This window comes from Calonectris borealis, chromosome 1 (genome assembly GCF_964195595.1).
Source record: "Calonectris borealis chromosome 1, bCalBor7.hap1.2, whole genome shotgun sequence".
Taxonomy (NCBI): domain Eukaryota; kingdom Metazoa; phylum Chordata; class Aves; order Procellariiformes; family Procellariidae; genus Calonectris; species Calonectris borealis.
This window is the reverse complement of record NC_134312.1, coordinates 6,873,192-6,888,899: the sequence shown is the minus strand read 5'-3', so window position 1 is coordinate 6,888,899 and position 15,708 is coordinate 6,873,192. Positions and strand designations below refer to the sequence as shown.

General features: G+C 39.9%; 1 protein-coding gene across 6 annotated transcripts in view; it reads right to left on the bottom strand.

Moving 5' to 3' along the window:
* Positions 1-558: 558 nt before the first annotated feature.
* Positions 559-15,708, bottom strand: part of CELF2 (CUGBP Elav-like family member 2) — a 565,219-nt gene continuing 550,069 nt past the window's right edge. For 3 of the 6 annotated variants that reach the window (XM_075143357.1, XM_075143364.1, XM_075143369.1), the window contains 4 exons: positions 11,366-11,545; positions 8,420-8,563; positions 2,868-3,039; positions 559-1,571 (listed from right to left, as the gene is read on the bottom strand). In XM_075143357.1, the coding sequence (XP_074999458.1) occupies positions 2,912-3,039; positions 8,420-8,563; positions 11,366-11,545 (452 nt within the window). In that variant the 3' untranslated portion in view covers positions 559-1,571; positions 2,868-2,911. Of the gene's footprint in view, positions 1,572-2,250; positions 3,040-8,419; positions 8,564-11,365; positions 11,564-15,708 lie in introns of those variants that run through there. The other 3 variants (XM_075143348.1, XM_075143385.1, XM_075143378.1) reach the window with 3 other exon arrangements.

Here is a 15,708-nt window from a genome sequence, read left to right as displayed (position 1 = left end):
AATAAACAGCAAAATGGTGAATGTATAAAAGGTATTAACACTCAAGACAGCTCTGGGTGGAAAGGGTTAAAAGTTCAAAACTTTCTCACCTTAGAGGTTTCCATACAATATGAAGAAAATACATAGTGAGGTTTGCTTTCACAGCATTGATGTGTGCAGAGTGGTTAAAAAAGTGAAACATGGGCACTTATACAATGTTTTACAAAAAACATCAAAGAGAAATAACAAACAATAACAATTTCAGGCAACAAGACCACAGGATAGCAAGTTAACAAACTTTTTAACCTCTTTTTTCTTTAAATATTAGGGATTTATACAAAACACATAATAAAATACCCATGTTATCAAATTACTTCACACAAGAAACACACTGAAGCTCTAGGAAGAAAGTACCTTTGGAATTTGGCACTATAGTTTCACTGATTTTTTTTTTTCTTTAAAAGAAAAACCGATCACATTTTGCTGAACACAAACACATCTAAATTGTTCACAATAAAAAAATGACATCAATGCGTCACAAGCCAACACAAACTTATTCTGGAATATTTTTTCATTTTTCACATGAAATTCATTTTTTTTAAGCAAACAACTTTTTTTTTGTTTTTTTTTTTTTGAATCTTGTTTTTGTTCTTGTTGTTCAAGTAAACCAATTTTAAACTCGTCTTTTATAAACATAGAACACTTAAGACCATAAGACTCATGATGAAACCACAACTTAATTCACAGAAGCACCAACGTAACACATTTTACAGTAACCTTTCTTCTGTACATTGAAACAGTATAAAATATAGGTAATTTCATGTGCATTAAACCATGGATTGTCTAACTGTGAGTCAGTTCAGCAAAAGGTGACACAAGTAGGTAGCATTTGCCCTAAAACAGGGTAAATATTTTCTTATACTAATCTACAAAAAGTGGTTCTATATATATACTTTAATGAGAAAGTGAGCCACCTAAAATGGCCTTATCAAAAAACTTTACACTGCCTGAAAAATGTAAAAACTATTACAGACCTCTAGAGACTTAAAATCAGACAGTTTTATTTCTCAAACTGTTTTGGAAGTAGTCTGTTAGAAACCAACATTCTGTGCCTCTGGACACATATTGCTATTGTCACCAGTGACCAGGCAGAATGCCAATCCCTGTATAATACTTTCAAGTCTGTTTTTTTTTTTATTTTTTTTTTTACGAAATGAAAAAAAAAAAAAAAGAAACAAAAAACCCAAACAAAAAAAACCCAAAGGAAAAAAGAAAACCAAAAAAAGGAAAGAAAGAAAAAACATTTTGCCACAGGTTGTTTTTAAATCCTATCATTAATTTATCTAATAATAAATTTCAGTCTTGCATGAATGCAGCAATGTTTTTTCACATTGACTTCCCAGAATTCATAGCTAGATGAGGTCACATGCAAATTTCAAAGGTCAAACTAGATCAAAGGTCAGTAGGAGAACCAAATATGATGTGAGGTCAGAAAGACATCAGAAACAATGACGGGACGATGAAACTTTTTTTTTTTTGAGACGCCACAGGGACATGCTAGGCAAACGATGGGCTAACGGGCATGGAGATGTCTAGGGAAAAAACAAGGAAGAGGAAAAAAAGTTACATAGAATCTATGCAGCACAAACAAAATCACTTTTATGGGTGCAGGAGAAAACTAATGCAAATCTTTTATCAGTAGAGTCTATGAGCCGTTCACATAATTTGCATTAACTTACAATACTTGTCAACAAGAGCACAATGGAACCCCAAAAGAATCCATCTGAAAGGAGTCAGAGAGAATGGATTCCTCTTTGGGGAGAAAAGAGAGGAAAGAACCAGTTTCTACAAATGTAACAGAAAGGTACGGGGAGGGGGGGGGGAAGGTCAGACAACTGAACTTTAAACTAGGTAATGGAAACTACGAACAAAATAACCAGACAAATACAAACAAGAGGATAAAAGCATGAACTGTAAAGGGTGTAGGGTTCAACAGTGAAAAAGCGCCCATTCTTGGCACAATTACTCTAGAGACTACTTCAAAGGATCTAGCTAGCATAGAGAGCTGCTCTTTAGGTATCCAATAAGTTAACAATAGGCAATAAATAACTTCCATTATTTCTGAGGCAGTAAAAATTTTGTATAAAAATAGAAATGCTTTTTACAAATAAAATTTACAGGCCTGTGGCTTTCTTTTATTATTATTATTAAATTTATCTCTCAAGAAACATCAAGTATTGTCACTCATTTTATTTTATTTTTTTTTATTTTAAACCCTGTAGCTTTAGAAACAGATCTCTAAATCTTTTTTACATTAATCCTTTCCAAAAAAACAAGAACTTAAAAAAAAGTGAAATATAAAGACGACCAGTGTAAAATCAGACTAATATATAACAATACATTGATTCGAACTGAAAAAAAAATCAAATCTTCTCAAAAAACAAGTTGATGTAGTGGAAAGACTTGTTTCAATTTTTGTTGCAAAATAAGTGCTTCAACTGGCATGAGGCCATTTTGTTTAACCTATAAACTGCTGGTGCCACCCTGGTAAAATACGATCCATCCATAGAGAACAACTTTTATTGTGTGCTAATGGCACCAGGGTTCACAGAGTTAAATTGCACATTTTTTGTGTGTGTGTGTGTGTGTGTTGCTTTGAATTTCAAGACAATTTTTTTTTTTTTAAAAAGGAGATAAATTATGCTGCAAAACAAAATACAGTAACACAACTCAGTAATTACTTGGCAAGGAAGTGGGAGCCAAGTGTAATAAGGACAAGTGGGGAAATGGAAGTGGTAACTGTAAAAATAACTGTCTCTTGGTGAAGGTTGGCTCTATGTTCTTTCTTAACCCCCCCTGCAGAGGACAGGTTTGCTCATGGGACTTACCCTAAGAAAGCTAAAATAAGAGCAGTAAGCATCTGGGGTTAAGATCAGTAAGGTTTGCTGTCATTTTTGGAGCGTTTCAGCTGAACCTTCAAGCGTTTCATGCCAATCTGAAAGCCGTTCATAGCCTGGATAGCAGCTTGTGCAGAGACTGGATTGTCATAGCTAACAAAACCTACGAGACACAGAACGGAGGCGGGAAAGAAAACGAACTATAGGTTAGAACAAATGTCAGAAGGCGTTTTGTTAGGATTTTATTATTACTATTTATTTGACACATTTACCTCACTTTCAACTAGTTCTTTGATCACACTTCGTATCCCCTTTCCTCTCCCGTTCCCTTTGCCTTCCCCTTTACCTTCATAATATTTCTTTACTCACTGGGATGCAGTTGGCCAGTTTTGGTGCAATGCAGTTTCCAATCTGTTATTTATCTACCTACCTTAGAGAGTGAAGATATTTATTACTGTGACACTTTTCAGTGTAATATCTACATACCTCCCAGTCTCTTAGGAAGTACTATTAGCCCAATCTGCAAATGTGAAGCTGAAACAGAAAGCCTGGTTACAGAAACAAACCCCAAACTTAGATGCCTACCGCATTCGCACACCTGAATGTGAGTTCACGTGCACTGGTCCTGTGTGCTATGAAACACTCATCTCCTTGGGCTTAGCCTAGGACAGTTGCAATATTAATATTTTGTATTTTTACAGCTCCTTCCAGTTCAAGATCTCAAGGTACATTAAATGTTAATTAATTCAGCCTCTTGGTCCCCAACGGGGTATGCAGGCATCAAAATTAAGCCGCATCGTAAAGACAATGGCAGGGCTTGACGAGAACTCCCAATCTTCTGCTCCTCGGTTGCGAGCACTAACTAGGGGGATAATGCTTGCTCGGGTAATTCAGAATGGTTGGTCTGGCTCAGCTTTCTTTTCCCCAGGAGACTAAAAATGCTCTGTTCATAATGGACTCAAATCTCCCTGATTCTGGAAGCTCAAAATTCATTTTCATATCTGGGCCTCCCACTTGTAATTGCAAAGCTCGCCTAACTGCTGCTCTGCCTCAGCTCTGGCTAATTACTGCTGTACTCAGCCTGCTATTATGCATCTGCTTTGAAATGCTCCCTCTTCTTTCCACTTGAATTTGCCTTAACACATATCCCTTCACTCTGTTAAAGCATGGGTCCCACACACTTTGTTTTCAGTCCTAACACACAGGCTTCTCAGCGCCTCTCTTCTATCAGCTTTCTTCATTTGTGCTTAGAGCCTGCGTACTTTTCTGATTCATAACCTCTTTTTACCATCATTTTAACCTGTTCTTTTATGGCTCTTGCTTACCTTGCACTGCTGCCCTCTTCCATCTTCAGTGTCAGAATGATACGCTTTCCCCATTGTAAAGAAAAAAACCCTCTTATCAAGTCATCTGGTCCTTGTCCAGCTGCTCTCCTTCACAGACCATCCCTATGGTTTCACCTTAAATCAACTTCACCAAACTATTTAACTTAAGACTCTTCTCTGACAATTCAGGCTAACTTCTTTCCTTCCACTCAAAAACACCTCTCCCTTAAATCTCTGCAGACCTTCTGCTGGCCAAAGCCAAGATGCTCTATTTATGCTGTTCTCTGGTTGATTATTTGTTACCTCCTTAAGGCATAATAAATGTTCCTCCATACCCTCCTTGGTTTTAGTAAATCTTGTCACTTCCTCATTTTCTCCACTAGATCATTTCCTCTTAATATTACTGCCATATCCCGAGGAGCTTCATCACGCTTTTCCTTTCTTCCTTTCCCCTATTTTCTTCTAGGAGATCTTATCTGTTCACATGACTCCAATCACTCTTAGCACTGCACTCCTGTTTCTACTTCCATCAGCTCGCAGATCTCAGCCTCGATCTCTAGGACTGCCTCAGGGATAGAGAAGAGATCTACCGTGAGTTGGAAGGCAGCTGTAGCACCTTCCAGGCAGGCGCTCCACAACTGAGATGCAGCTACTCTTACCTACCTTGACAATTCAGCATTTTCCTCTACAGCTTTCCTGACCTTCACTTTGTTCTCTTAAGTGCATTCGGAACAGTCTTCTGCTATGAACTTCCCATCACCTGAATTCCTTTTTTTCTTAGCTAGTTTTAGCCACCTGAAAGTTAAGCAACTGATCTAAACTAGTCACTTAGATGGCATCTATGAAAGGCGAATGAAGAGAAGCAAGCACACCCACCATTCACGTCACCAATTTAGACACCTCCACCGATGGCAGAAGAACAATTAGCTCAGGCTATGCTTACCTTCCAGGGGGGTGAGACAAGTCACCTCATCCTATGTCTCTTTATTAGCTTCCTTGACTCAGCCAAATTCCAACATACAACCTCTGTGCTGCATTGGTGGCATCAGCCTTCATCATTCAGTTGTTATTCGGATTCACAGTTTGTCTTTTTACACAGAATGTTATACCTACATTAGCCTGTTACACTTTCATCTTCTCCCTTATCGAGAACCTTCATTTATAAAGCTTACAGAGGAATCTGGCATTCTCTCCCTTTATTTATCTTTTTCTGATTGCACACATTCATCATTTTTTGTCTGAATTTTAAACCGCAGGTTACATGAGGATGGGATGATGTTTCTTATCAATTTTCAAAGACCCTGTCATGAAGATTCTGATTTTTGTTTTAAATCTCTAGGTACCTCTATAATCAGGATAAATATTTTTAATCATTCGAGTAGCAATTTTGCTATGAGGCAGACTGCATTATTTTTACATCTCTCATTTCTGTTATTCTAAGGTTTATGAAAGGCAAGAGATAAGCTTGAAGAGTGAAACCTTTTGCTGCATCAACTAGAGCTCATGAGAACTCATGGAAGAGCACTTCCAGGCGTAAACAGACTGTTCTGTCATCCTCATCACCATTTAATCTTTTGAGCATTCATTTGAGGTGGACAAGAAAGCAAATAATGCCAAAGTCCATTTTCTGCAAAGAAAAGTAATTTTTCATTTTGAGAAGCAGCGTTACACAAAAGTTCATCACTGTCTATCACAACCCTGCGACTCACTCAGAATGCACCTTCCCTTCCCAATTCTGCCAGCGGACAGCCTTGGACAACCTTTTCACCCTTCCAGTGTTCAACCTGTCCTCATCTGTAATTTGACTTCCTCCTCCTTTGGGCAGGAGATTGGAAACTTCAGAGCAGAAAGCACCAAGCATGTGCAAAACACCATTACCGTTATTATTACTATTATTATTATTATTACAAGGGAAAAAAAAGACCAAACCAACCAAACAAAAAACCCAACCCAAACTGTACCAAGAGCAATGACCATTAATGACACAGGAGAGAAATGTGTTCTTCAGCTGCACTGTTGTCCTAGTCTTTGGGTGGGAGGACAGAGAAAAAATAAAGCTTTTTAAAACACAAATATAGGGCCAAATAGACGATTCTTGCTAATAAAGCTGAGGAGGTACATACAGAGTATGCTAGTATGTTAAACTAGCAGGATTAATTCTGGCTTTGCCTGTGATTAGCAGCATCACCAAGTAGTCACCTACTGAATCAGAAAATCTCCACCTCCTCTGCTGCTGCAGTACTTTTTGTTTTTAAAGCGAAACTCTCACTGGTGACAGAATGTCTGGGGAGGAAGAATGAGGAATTGAAATGTTAGTGAAAGCTGACTAATGCCAAAAAGACAGAGGACTCCTCCATCCGTTGGGAGTCGACCCCTCCATTTTCCCTCAAATAAGATAACCTCGGTGCATCACTCTAAGTCAGGTAATTGTGTCCCATAAATCCAGACAAATGTTTAAGTAGGTAATCAAAGAGTAAAAGGAAACCCACAAAAAGCAAGTGTGGGAAGCGAGCTGATGAATTGAGCCGCCTGCCCAAACTAATCTACATTCTTTCAGCAGTCACCACAATTGCTGCATTTCGATTAACGTAGCTTGATTTGACATTTCATCAAGATTCCTGGAGACCTCAACAACGATTTTGTCACCCCAACATACTAACTGAACTGGCTCCAGATCAATAGTGAGTCCATTTCAATTCCACTTTTCAAATTTGCTACAGCCTCAGGGACTGTTTTAACCCATCGCAGAAACATGCTGGACTATATTAGTCTAGATATGAACGACTTTTTGTAAAGCTTAAAGGGATGAATGCTTCAAAACCGAACTGAAAGACTATGGAAAAATGCAGAAAGAATGTCACACCCTTTCTCTGAACCAAATTAACTTTCCAAGTGTACTAAGGGCTTGTCTTCAGGTGAAAAACACTCAGATTGTGGCAAGGCTTGAATTCCAGTGCGGTAGGTATTTCTGAGTAACTTGATGAATTCTCCTCGTGTTTGGGTACTATCTGTTCAGATAAATTCAAACCCTTTCAAGACGGGTTAAAGCTCAATAGCTCTAGGGCCCTTGAACGGCCCTGGTGGAGACAAATCCTTAGACAGACACAAAAGCTAGATTTAAAAAAAGGTAATGATATGCAAGCTAAGAAACATCGATGGGGATTATGGTTGATGGGGACACTTCAAATGGGGACACTTCAGAATTAAGGGATGGTGCTGGGCAAAGAGCAACACTGTCGGTACAAAGGAGTTTTGCAAACTAGGGGGTTGTCTGGACTGATTACTCCTTTGTCATACATACAGTTGCGTTCCTTTACTCTGGGAAAGAATTGCTACCTTTACGGAAGCTCCAATATTTTAGGTCCAAACTTATAAAACTTATCTTTAAGAGATTCTTTCCTCCTCCTAGGCCCTCCTCATGTCTTGCATATGACCACAATTATCAGATCAATGCTCTAACAGATCGCCACTTGCTTACATTCTGGACTCTGCACTGAACTGGTGCATCTACGCTACTCAAAAGACATCAGCCCACTTAATCAACCCTAGAACTTGTTTTATACCAACACATCATCTCCTCCTCTGTTGTGATCTAATTTTCTGGCAGCTCAAAATGTTCTCTGGGAAACTTGACACTAATCTTGTGAGGCTCCCTTCACCCCTGCCCTAAGGTAAGGGGAGATGCTACCTTCCATAACACGCTGGAGCCTGCCCGCAACAGCGGGAGCTGCATATCTAGACATCAACCGTCTGTAAAGCGTTCTGAACTACATGCACACACCATTCAATCACTAATTGCAAAATCTTGTACTTAATTCAGAAGAAAGAAATTCCTGTAATGTAGAAGTAATGGGTTAAACATAGAGCATTTTTAAGTGGCTCAGCTATACAATAGAGAATAATTAGGTATCCATAATAAGGCAGTTTAATAGTATACTAAATGACAATCCCCCACATAGGGTGTAATTAGTTTCATGTACTTGACACATCCATGCGAGATGTCAGACTGGAAGATTATTATTGTTTTTTCATACCCAATTTTTAGTTAGGACTAGTTTGTCTGTGTATCTTCCCGCTCATTTGAGGATTAACAGTCCACTATTTTTGGAATGAGATTCCAGTATGACATTTCTCACATTGCTGTTAATTTTCTTTCCTGGCCCCTTTTCAGTACAGTGCATGTGGTTTTTACTATTCGATTTATTAAATTTGACATACCAAAGCACTTGCTCAGATTGGTCTGTTTGTCAATGAAGACTTTAGCAGAGATAACATTTCCAAAAGGCATGAACATCTGCAGAATGTCCTGGTCTCCAAACTCCTGGGGGAGATGGTAAATAAAGAGGTTTGCCCCTTCTGGACCTTTAGGAAAACAACAAAAAAAAAGTATGAAAACAGCTATTACAAGTGCTATATTTAATCTATTTTTCCATAATACTTACTGAAGGTGATGGTCAGAAAGCATTTCACTTTCCAACTTTGAAGGAACAAAAGCAAGTGGATCATTAAAGGAACAGAGCTGAAATGCAGCTCTTTAGAGGATCCTATCTTGAAAAGTGTTTACTTGATAACGCTACTACAAAAGCTGTTAAACTGCAGCCTCTTTCTTCAATTTATACGAGTGTCTTTCAGTACAATTAAGGTTAGGAAAACAGGTATATAATGTATTACTCTCTCACAATATCCCAAGAACTGCACAAGGAGTCCTCTGCTGCCTCAAACACCTGCATGGGTTTGTGCGTTTAATTCCAGTTGTGGGGACTTACGGCAATGCAATGAGCTGAGCTCAGATTTGAGTTTCACAGATGTAAACTCAAAGGGCAGGAAACCGGTGGAGGTGGGAATAAAAAGGGTAAGACAAAGCAAACCTTGTGACTTGGAAACCAGGGAAGTCAGAGAGGCAAAGATACTCAGAATTAAATTTGTACTGACTCATTTCAAAATGACAGCTTTTTAAAAAATACAAATTCCCCATAGAAAGCTCTGTCTCCTGGAAGAAACTTTGTAAAGTAAGTCTTTTTAAAAAGTTCAAAATAAAGTAGTTGGGTTGAAATTAAAGTGGCTTTAGACAAAGTTGAGTTTGCAAAGAACGGTGCAAACTCAAAGGTGCTTTGAATATTTTTCTTACAGCCAAAATTTGAGATACGCATTATTAGTGCTGTTGGTTTAAACATTCATCCTAGCACTAATAGGTTATTTTTTTCGCCAGCTCAATTTCTCCTTTACAATAACATACTGGAAATGAGCAATGGATGCCTGGAAGAACATGATGTATGATGGAGCCAGACATGTGGCCTTCCCAGGCAGACACCAGGAGCATAAGTGGTACACAAAGGGAACAAACATTTCTGATAAAAACACATCTGGAGTAACCTGTTTAAGTATTCCCTTGCTTAATGGAACCTAAGTGTGCTTCAGATGTGATGTCCTTGGTTTTCTGGAGAGGAAGAGGAAAGTGCGCATCAGATTTATGGCGTACCTTCCGCAACAGTCACGAAGCCTCACCTTTCCCATACAGAAGAACCAGGCTGGCTGCTCTCTCTCAGCCTGAAGGAAAAGGTTGCAATGTTTGCCCAAAAGGAGGGGATAAATGGATTAGGAAAAAAAAATGTTTTTCAAAAGAGAAACATTTTTGGGCGTGAAAAAAAAAAAAGAGGAAAAAAAGTGGCCACCTGGAACTTACTTCTTCTTAGCACAAGTAAAATATAGTATCCAGAAAATAATATTTTTTAAAATAGTAAGAAAAATCTTATTAAACAGTAGTTTAGAGCATATGCATGAGGCAGTTCACTGTGCTTCAGCATTTAATATTTATATAGCATTTTTCTCTGGTACTTGTTTATCCTCAACCACTCCAGACTCTTCACCATTCCATCAGAAATCATGTTAAGAGACAAAACATAGTTGTCAGTATTCAGTGATGGAATTTACTCACTTTAACTTAACCCCTTACTAACAGAAAGAAAAGACATATAACAAAAAAGACCGTATTTTAAAAGGGACACTGCCAATTCTTAATAATAAAAAGCAAGCCAACACTTGACATGAACGTTCATAAACAGAAAAAAATTAAAATAGTTAGAAAAAAATCAAACTGTCCTCCGATATGTGTCTTACAATGACACCAAATAAACAATTTCTTTCTGGTGTCAAATAGTCTGTTGTCATTGACCAAAGTGAGCGAGATGAAAGATAAATGCAGAGAACACGACAAAATGAGGAAAAACTTAATTAAAAAAAAATCCTTTCATTTTAAATAATTCAAGCTGTTAGCAGTAAATGAAGTAAAGAATTCAGAGAAAATACACATTTTAACTCCAGTGTCCCTACACAATAGCCAGCTGGGGGAATGACAAATTTGTCTTCCCAGGAAACACTTCCCATAACAGTACAAGATACTATTTTAAAAGAGGATAAAAAAATTTCTCTTGAGGATATTATACTGGGTTTATTTCCAAAACTTAGCCTTGGCAAGAACAGTAGTGACAACATAGATACAGTCTTAGAAAGCATGCAACATTTTCCTATCCTTCTAGAATTAGCTGGAAATTAGGATGAGAGAAAGCAACGAAAACAGAAACAAACCCCCCAAATGCCTGGGAAGTGTGCAGGGGAACGGAAGGGGGGAAAAGGGTAACCTCATTTTCCTAAACATCTTGTAATTAGTATTCATTTATTCTTAGCAGTAACTTCCTGAGGTTTATTTGCTGTTGGCGCGGGGAGAGGGGGCAATCATTCACTTAGTTGCTTCCCCGCAAGACCCACAATTAAGCAAAGAACCACTCAAAGCGAAAACAGATCTTGTCATTAACTCAAAACCTTAAACCTCCATTATCACAGAAATGGAAACCAGAAGAGAGAATGGCACCCGTAAAGGGATGATTTTTGTTACCCGTGCCTTTTTACGCAGTAGTTGGCACATGCTTTTGTATAAGAAAGGACGGTCAGTAAAGTATAACTCAAAGGACAGATGGTTAAAAAATGAATTACATTAGAGGCTGAAGAAAGTAACAATACTAAACAGGAGAAAACTGAAAAAAAAAAACCCCAAAGATTAGGCTACTTCGTTAAGCCTCTGAAGAAAGGAACCCACGACACCGCTTTCGTTTGGCCGTAGGTCGTTTGCTCGGCGCGGGGCTCGCTCCGCCGGCAGCGGGCGCTTACCTTCCTTCTGGCTGCCCGCAGCGCTCTGCTGCTGCAACAAGCTCTGACTGTACAACGTCGGCAGCGCGGCGGCCGCGTACTGCTGGATTCCTGAGTAGGCCTGGGTGAGCGCGTCCATCGTGCCGGCCGTACCGTTCGTCAAGCCTGTTGCGCCGAGTCCTCCGTTCAGGGCCGCCATACCTGAGAGCATTTGAGCAACTTTACAAAAAACCCAACAATAGAGAAAAGAAATTGCACTTGTTCATTAGTGCTTTCCGAAAGTCGTTGGTATTATATGACACTGACAACGACGGCAGTGCATGCAGCTCGGCACTTCACCAAATGGGACTGAAAACAAAGAAACACGACTTTGGCGTCAGGTTCACTTTAGCACAAGGGTTGCACAGTCAAACGGACTCGCATGCAGCCTGCTACTGGCAAGTACTACGGCTCGGTGCTCCTGGAAGCCTCTCTGCCCACCTCCTCCACACCCACGCTTCTGCTGAGGGTACCTGAAGCTGGGAGAGCGGGACCTGTTTGACCTGCATCCTTGCAAGCTGGCCGCTGGGAAAAAGCAGTCTGTGAGGAAACCCACTCCTTCTGGCCGGGGTCTTTAGCAACAGGCCACGACCACGCCATGTCAGAAGCGTTTTGCTTATACAGGGTTAGCGGAGAACCCTGATTAACAGCATTTTGAAACAACCCTCTGTACAATTACGGGCTTCCCTTAGGTCTGTGGTAGGAAGACGGACTGCGATGCTCTGCGCTTCCATCCTCCTCCTCCAGTTACTCCAGTTACTCCAGAAGAGATGAACAGCAGCACATCTAGAGTGACTAAAAGTGCTTCATCCAGACTAGGCATCCTTCACGAAGAAACAAAAGCATTTGGTTCTAGCAATGTCTGTCTTCTCACTGGAAGCAGAATTTTTTTTCTTTAAAGCCGTTCTAGGGCCTGATAAATAACAGATTAATTTCACTGGGATGACTGCCAAAGAGGAGGTTTCAGACTGGACTGCTAGCGGTGTGGAAAATGGCATCCCTCATCTGTGCAAACAGTGCGATCTGCAACAGAGGTTTTACCACTCTGACTCGATGGTGGACAAACTCCTGGGCTACAGCCTCTCTCCGTTGCTTCTATTCCTCGTCTCGGCTCCTGAATGAGCCACGTTGAAGTTAACAGTGTTAACACTTATTTTTTTCAGAAATTGCAGAAAAAGTGAATTTTCTGTTAGAGCTACAGTCTCTTTGGCAGTCGAAGGGGTGGCAGAGTTCAGAGCCCTGCTCATCGCCCGCACCTCCGACTTGTGTCAACCGGAGCAGTAAGTGCTCGTCAGGACTGAGAGTTAGGACATGTCTTCTGCACAACTAGCCACCCCGCGCTCCCCAGGTTTTAGGTGAACGGTCCACAAACAAGTTAAAAGGGCTTAATCAGGCCCCTTGAGGTACAGTAGATCAGTCACCGGAAAAATGGGGCACCCAGAACCACCAGTGACCATTTCTTAGACGTTGACTGTGTAGTGTTTTGATTGGTAAAATGATGGGTGAAGAGGTGACTAGTGGAGCCGTATTAAGACCCAAAAGCTAGGAACGTTGAAGAGAAAGAGAGGGCTTAACTTCAGAGCAATAATAAGGGGTTATATGTAAATTGGAGAAAAGTGAGGAAATTAAGCAGAGGACACGTTATAGTGAATTAACAATGAAATCTATTAGACTGGGAAACAATCTTCACGGAAAGTGGCATAAACCTTATCACATGAGTAATTTAGAGAGAGAAAGAATAATTTAGAGAGAGAAAGGGAATTATCCTGCATTGACAGAGGAGGATAAAGATGCTGACCTACTAGTTTTCTTCCATCTCTTATGTAGATTCGAAAAGTGTATTCCTATGAGTCTCTGATAATCAGGACAATTGCTCAAGTGGCACCTTTCTGGCTCCACCAGAGTCTGTGCCAATTAAGAGAATTGTACTGCATAAATTATACCTTTTGATATTACTATAATTTGTGTGACTAAACACTTGACAGAGATGTGATATTCTTAGTCTTTCCTTAATAAAATGTCTCGCACTTTGAAGATTTCTCTTTCCCCTCCACCCCACTTCAGAGCACCGCTGTATCCTGATAGGAGGTTCTGGCTGCCACTACTTTGAACAAAAACCTCTGTCAGAGCACAAGAGAGACAGATATTTGTTGTATAATGGTTCCAGTTATAAAAAAAAACCAACAACTTGCAAACCAAGACAGCTTGTGAAGCATCTTATATCTAAAAGACAGGACATTTGGAAAATGAAGGTGATGATAATAATAATAATAATAATGATAATAAGAATTTGAACCTGAGCCTGACCTTAACCTGCTCTGATGTTTTTGTACTTGGGTTTGTGTCATTGCCTGCATGGGTGTACACACAGCACTGGTTGAAGTAAAGGCTCCTGATAAAGCAGCTTGTATCTCTCCTTTTATTATAGTGTTGAAATAACTTGATAATAGAGGAAGCATTAGGATAACACGTTATCTTTCGTGAGTCATCAGCCTATTAGATAAACATGCTTTGTGTTGCAGTGGGCAGCATCCTCCCCCTTCTTTCACCTAGAATCAATAGCCCCTTCCCACCAAATGATTTCAGGTTAGCAAACAGCCCGACAGCCCCGGCTCACCGCGCTGCTGCTGGGAAGGGCACTGCTACTGCTACCGCAGCGCGCGTGTCGAAATACCCTCAGCTTCCCTCCTGAGCAAAACAGATCTGCAGAAAGCTCTCGACACTTTTTCTATTCTCCCTTTTTACATTTTTATGAATTCTACAAGGTCCAGCTGCAGTTACACATCTCTGCCATCTCTTTATTATCTCTACCAATGCACCTCAGTCTGATATTGAACTCTGGTCCCTTCCTCACTTCTGTGAAATAACCTTTTGGAGTCTCTCATCTACGGCCTTCTACTTTTTCGAGTTACTCTACGTAATACAGAAGTGACAACGCTTGGCAAGTCCAAAGGTCTCTTAAAGTGCTTTCCAAGCACCTTCAAATCTGTCACGAATAGTTTTATCTCCATTTTACAGATGTAAATATGGGGGCAGAAAGGCTAAGTGACTGCCCTCGGTTCACACACAAATATTGTGTCACAGCTGTCCAATATCTTGAATCCATGGTGTTTTTTCTTAATTGCAAAGAATCTCTTCCTCTCTCTTTATTAATTTTTCTTCATTATTCATAATTCTTTTTGTTAGCTACATTATTTAAATTTACATGCCCAAAGGAGACAGTTTAATGTTTTGTCATTTAAGGTTTTAGATGCTTCAAGCACAACTAAGGGAAGACTGGGTGAATCCCCAAATGTACGTACAACTGTTGCCAAACCCTTGGGGACAGTTAAACTTACCATACTCCACTTTCTTTAATTTTTAAGGCCTCCAGACGTCTTTCTACAACGTTTCTCTCTACAATGAGAGCGCTATCAGTCTCCACAGCCCAGCTTCTTCTTCATGGATCCAGCCAGGATCCAGAAAACAGATAAAAGTCTCCCAGTGAGCTCAGCCTGGAGGACATTCTCCTTGTGATTCTCACATACAGAGCAGGACATGGCTTCAACAGAAGAGTACCTCTTCCAACACCTGTGTGTAAATCAATGCCCAAGCCCAGTGCCACCTTCTGATTCATTTTTGGGTTAAGCTCTGCTTGACTTGTGCTTTGGATTGCTCTTGGTAATTCCCCAATTAGAAGCATGTCACTCAATTCTAACTTCTCTGCACAATTACTTCAGGAAGCTCCATGACCAAATGATGTTTGAATGTTTTTCCTGGAGTGCTTGTGACCATGGCATAGTGTGAAACATCAGACTCACTGAACATGAGGTTTCCTGAAGGCAAACTCCTAGGCAGGTTTGAGTGTGAACAACTGGATCAGACATGGTCACTAGGAAAAGCACTGGCTTGTCATTAAAATAGACAGGGGAGGTTGTTGTCATTTGAACAACGCTTCACTATCATTAGCATCACAAATACCTGAAATTGATAATCAGTGTCACCCTTTTGAGAGAAACAGTGCCACAACACTGTGTTGTGTTGTGGGGAAGCAGTTTCCCCTCTTTAGATCTCTCTCATATATGTATATACATAGACAGACATATCCACATACGTTTTCTAAGTGCTATACACATACAGATATGCTAGGCACATACACTCTCTGTGTCCATAAAAAACATCCATGAAGAAGATTTGGGACTGAAGCCACTGTTGGTACAAGTCCATGGAAGTAATGGTGGCTTAAAACAAGCTGAAATTTGGTCCTAGGTTGTGAATATGTCATTAACACTTCAAATGACACATGCAGGTAAGTTTGCACAACATCACCTCAAAATACTTGCTGA